A 5516-nucleotide genomic window follows, 5' to 3' on the forward strand; every position below is an offset into this window, starting at 1 on the left:
CACACGCATGCGTCACGTTGCTCAAATGTGAGGCTTTGGCCAATAATGAGCCGGCGTTCAGACGTAGAACACGGAAGCCTTCACTGTGCTTACTGCGTTAACCGCGTAAGGATAATGACAGGGAAGAGAAGAGATTGCTGAATAAAGGTATTATTTTTGTTTTGTTTTTGCGCACAAAATGTATTCTCGTCGCTTCATAAAATTATTGTAGAACAGAGAACAGATTGCTGAATAAAATTATTTTTGTTTTGTTTTTGTGCACAAAAAGTATTCTCATTGCTTCATAAAATTATTGTAGAACCACTGTAGTCACGTCAACTGTTTTAACGACGTCTTTAGTACCTTTATGGATCTTGAGAGTTTGGGTGGCGTTGCTGTCAATGGAGGCCTCTCTGAGCCATCGGATTTGATCAAAAATATCTTAATTTGTGTTCTGAAGATGAACGAAGGTCTTAGGGGTGTGGAACAACATGAGGGTGAGTATTTAATGACAGAATTTTCATTTTTGGGTGAACTAACCCTTTAAGACATGTCAAAATCATATTGCATAACATCTTGTCTACTAAAATGCCTTTATCTGGTGGATTTTTGAAGGAAACACAGATGTATCCTTCATTACCTATGATATCCAACAACTCTGTGCATTCAGTTTGGTGTCTGAAAAGCAGTTTAAGGTAGTAATTAGCAGTTTAATAAGTATTTTTTTTTAAGACTGCATGATTATTTTAACTGACAAGCATTCTAAAGCATATATGAATTTGCACAATATAATCAGATATTATTCTTGCCTAAGTTTCTTTAGAAGGTGTCTTCATTAAAGTCAAAGTGAAAATTAGCCTAAAGCACTGATGGGCTGAGGAGCAAGAAAGATGCCTTTGGTTTTGAACACAGCCTAATGGTTTGACGCACCTCTTGATGGCCACTAGCTCTCCAGACTCATTGCTTTTCCCCATCAGAACACTGCCGTAGGTCCCATCACCCAGCTGCTTGAGTGTTGTGTAACGGTTCATCTTCACTCTCACCCAGAGAAACAGTACTGACAGACGGACGTCTCTCCTCTCAGATCACCTGATCATATCTGTCCTGTAGATGAGCTTAAGAGAAGTGAAGCAGTGAACGCCACTCCATCCCACTGTTGGCACTGGAAACAAATACAGAAAATAGAACACAATGCACTGTTTACGGTGTCTACTGAGTAACAGTACTGTATCATGTTGCTTAAATCTAATTTAATTGACATTAATCAATGCTTCAAAATATTACTGATAGCAAATTAATTTGAAGAACTATTATTCATGTAATTAATTAGAAAATACATGTGCACATTTTGCATATAGTTTGTTTATTAATTGAGTTTACAAATAACGTATCCATGTACCGTTTTTAAACAATGTAAAGTCTCCATGAAACGGAAGTTTTGACCAACTTTACTACTGTATTAAACAAGTTATGACATTTTGATTAAAGATTCCAAAGTAAAAAAATAAATAAATACAAAAAGAATGAACTGTTAACAATAAGAGCAGCAACAAAACAAATAGGGTCAATTTTGATTTAATTCAAACTTTAAAATGTATACTGTATTGTGTAAAGCAAAGTGTGTATCTTAGGTCCTGTAACTGGTCATGACAAGTACTCCATGTTGTTTCTCAATTAATATAAGATCATGAAAGTTAAATGCTAACATGAATAGTTAAATGCTGTCTAAAATATTTTGAAATGGAGTACGGGACAGCTATCCATGTCGTCAATTAATGAGATATCTAAAAGTTAATACTATACACCAATCAAACATTTACAAATGTTGTATTTTAGACTTCGACTAGCTATTTGAGAAATGCCATCTCCTGTGTTCCTGCATTACTGCTGCTGCATTACTACAGAACACTACAACAACTGAACATATACCTGATAAAGAGGATATTGCAAAAGTACATAAATTCTTTCAATTGTTGCTCCTGTAAATCTACATTGTTCTGTTAGCATGATAGGGGATCATATTAAACATTTATTTTTTTTAGCGCATACTGCAGTCTTACGGAACAAATGAGTCAGCCGTGCTACAAGATTAAACACGCCAGTGAGATATCAAGATCTTGCATCATGGTCACGATTTTGACTACAACTGCTCTCCATCCATCAAATAGCAGCCAATGGGATTTACAGGCCGAGCAAACTGCACATGTTTTGTGTCAAAGCAATGAGTAAAAAATAAGTTTAAAAAATGTTCTGTGAAAATATCTTTATGCAAATTGGATGAACCTCACGTAAATCATGTATAAATTATGTAACCAAAATCAAAAGAAAAGATCACATCATTAAGCCTGTGTTAGGCCAATTAAGACTTATTCATTTATTTAGTTAGTTAGTTAGTTATATAGTTAGTAATTAGCATGGTTCTAAATAGATTGAAGATGTTTGTAGATTTTAACATGAAAGAACACACACACACACACACGTGTGTGTGTGTGTGTGTTCTTTCATGTTAAAATCTACAAACATCTTCAATCTATTTAGAACCATGCTAATTACTAACTATATAACTAACTAACTAACTAAATAAATGAATAAGTCTTAATTGGCCTAACACAGGCTTAATGATGTGATCTTTTCTTTTGATTTTGGTTACATAATTTATACATGATTTACGTGAGGTTCATCCAATTTGCATAAAGATATTTTCACAGAACATTTTTTAAACTTATTTTTTACTCATTGCTTTGACACAAAACATGTGCAGTTTGCTCGGTGTGTGTGTATATATATAGAACTACAGTAATGCAAACTGGGGGTAAAATATGTTCAATTATCTTGAAAATGACATCACAATGGAAAAATTTAATGGAACGTTAACGGTCACAATGCTTAATTGTTCTAAAACCCAAAAAGAGGCTTCAGTTTCTTTACCCAAAACATAATAGCGTCTTGCTCTTATTCATGTTCTTCAAACACTTATTCCCCTGGTTTCACAGACAAGGCTTAAACCTAGTCCCAGACTAAAATGCATGACTGAGCTGTTTTAATTGAAAGAAACTTGCACTGACATATCTTAAAACGTATCAGTGCCATTGTTTTGTCTCAAGATGCACCAGTAATGTTTTTTTGTTTTGTTTTTTTTTTCCTAAGAAACGTTTATAAAAGATACTTAAATGTCCTAATTGAACTATGGCCTAAACCTGGCTTAAGCCCTACCAGGTTAAAATAATATCTCAAGCTTTATGCTTGATTTATTTGTAACACATTAAGCTCAAAACCTTTTCAGCTTTCTCTTTCTGCAAATTGTATGGTGTATATGATGACAGCACCCAAAATACTATCAAACACTCCAACGCAGCTCCATTCTTCGCGAAAGATGGATAAAAAGGCACACACGAAACAAAAACCTCGAAAAAGATGGATAAAAAGGCGCACAGCAAACAAAAACCTTGATAAATGATATGCGCATATAATTTTTCGAGGTTTTTGTTTGCTGTGCGCCTTTGTATCCATCTTCCGCGAAGAATGGAGCTGCGTTGAAGTGTGCGAATAGGGCTTAACTTTCATAAAAGACCTTCACATATAAGGAGACTTTTGACCAGCGCAGGGCAACACTTTAGGTTCAGGGTAAAGATTATGTCACATAATTCAAGTCAAAAATACCTACAAACAGCACACAGGAAACACACATCTAACACCACTGCAAACACAAATTCATGAGGCCAAACGTGAAAAGCGTTCCGTATGGGAAAGATAAAGGTTCACAAAACAGATCGGTCAGTAATCTGGTTTAAGAAGCATTAGTGGATCTACACAGAGGACACATGGAGTTAAGATGTTGCTCAAGGTCACTCAATATGCTGAACAGGTGTGAATTAACATGGGGGCAGAAAATCAACCTATATATAAAAATAACATTTTAATAAAAACCGAATTTACGAGTGTCCCGAGACTGCATTTAACGTTAAACTTTACCAGCATGATCTGACAACCCTCAGGATTATTTATTAGTATTGCAACATAAAGACGTTTAATAAGCCATTGGAGTTGCGTAATTTATTATTATTCATCATTATTAATCTGAAATGTGTTTTCTTTTGGGTTGACTTTAAATGTTTTGCTCATTCACATTATCTTCCGCGCAGTTTTGCTCCGCAAACTCACCGTTGTGATGGCACTCCTCCCTGATAGTCGTTGCCTGTGTGTAGATATGACAGACGTGTTTAAGAGAGATACTACGTAAGTTTATCTCTTTTTTAAAGAGGTGTGATCCATCCTCACCCTGGCAACCGACACTCGCTACGTCTAACAACACACAGCCAGCCGCAGCCGGAAGTCATGAGTCACGTGGATGCGCGAAGGTTCATGGGGCTTGTTGTTCAGTTTTTTTTAACTCCTTCAGTTCTACTGCTGACTATGAATTTATATTCACGTTTTTCATGCAGTATAACAGCAGTGTCTCATTTAAAGCAATCATAATTGTATGTATTTTTTTATACACCCAGTGTACCTAACCAATGTTGGATATTACATTTTGTAATGTTGGTTGTAATGGCACTCCTCCCTGATAGTCGTTGCCTGTGTAGATATGACAGACGTGTTTAAGAGAGATACTACATAAGTTTATCTCTTTTTTAAAGAGGTGTGATCCATCCTCACCTTGGCAACCGACACTCTACGCTAACAACTCACAGCCAGCCGCAGCCGGAAGTCATGAGTCACGTGGATGCGCGAAGGTCCATGGGGCTTGTTGTTCAGTTTTTTTAACCCCTTCCGTTCTACAGCTGACTATGGATTTATAATCACGTTTTTCATGCAGTATAACGGATGCGCGAAGGTTCATGGGGCTTGTTGTTCAGTTTTTTTAACCCCTTCAGTTCTACAGCTGACTATGGATTTATAATCACGTTTTTCATGCAGTATAACAGCAGTGTCTCATTTAAAGTAATCATAATTGTATGTATTTTTTTTATACACCCAGTGTACCTAACCAATGTTGGATATTACATTTTGTAATGTTGGTAATTAAATGTCGCCTTGCGTCTACACCAGGGGCCCGTTTTTCGTATCTCACTTAACACATCTGAGATGATTTGAAAGATGCCAGATCATCTAATCGTGATAACTGATCTCTGGCTAATTTGGTTCTTCAAACGAATTTGCGGATTTTATTAAAATATCTGGATTAAGTTGTCTAAGATTACTGCGCATTAAAAAAAGACGCCTGACGAAAAACCTGACCAATTTCTGGACCTTTATAAGGAAACAGCCAAGTGAACAAAACTACATATATGTTATAATAGATTAATGAAATGTGCACTTTTTTATTTATTTATTTATTTATATATTTATTTATTTTTACATGATTCCAAATTATTTGTATTCACAATTTCTAGTATGTTTACAGACTTTACATTTTTATTTCAATTTTGTAATTAACAATTCATGTAATTTTTTCTTGGAAGCAGATTTGTTATGTGACAGCATTAAGAGATGCAGATAACTTGATCTTGACCCTTAAGAAACTTTAATTAACACTG

General features: G+C 35.4%; 1 protein-coding gene across 1 annotated transcript in view; it reads right to left on the reverse strand.

Moving 5' to 3' along the window:
• The window catches only part of LOC107671376 (serine/threonine-protein kinase MAK-like), a 27407-nt gene extending 23086 nt beyond the window's left edge, over nucleotides 1–4321 (reverse strand). Inside the window, exons 1-2 of the mRNA XM_016464285.1 lie at nucleotides 4141–4321; nucleotides 910–1141 (exon numbers count right to left, since the gene is read on the reverse strand). Of these exons, the coding sequence (XP_016319771.1) occupies nucleotides 910–1010 (101 nt within the window). The 5' untranslated portion in view covers nucleotides 1011–1141; nucleotides 4141–4321. The remainder of the gene's footprint in view (nucleotides 1–909; nucleotides 1142–4140) is intronic.
• Between the last annotated feature and the right edge of the window lie 1195 nt (nucleotides 4322–5516).

Source organism: Sinocyclocheilus anshuiensis, unplaced genomic scaffold (genome assembly GCF_001515605.1).
Source record: "Sinocyclocheilus anshuiensis isolate Anshui unplaced genomic scaffold, SAMN03320099.WGS_v1.1 scaffold2984, whole genome shotgun sequence".
Lineage (NCBI taxonomy): Eukaryota > Metazoa > Chordata > Actinopteri > Cypriniformes > Cyprinidae > Sinocyclocheilus > Sinocyclocheilus anshuiensis.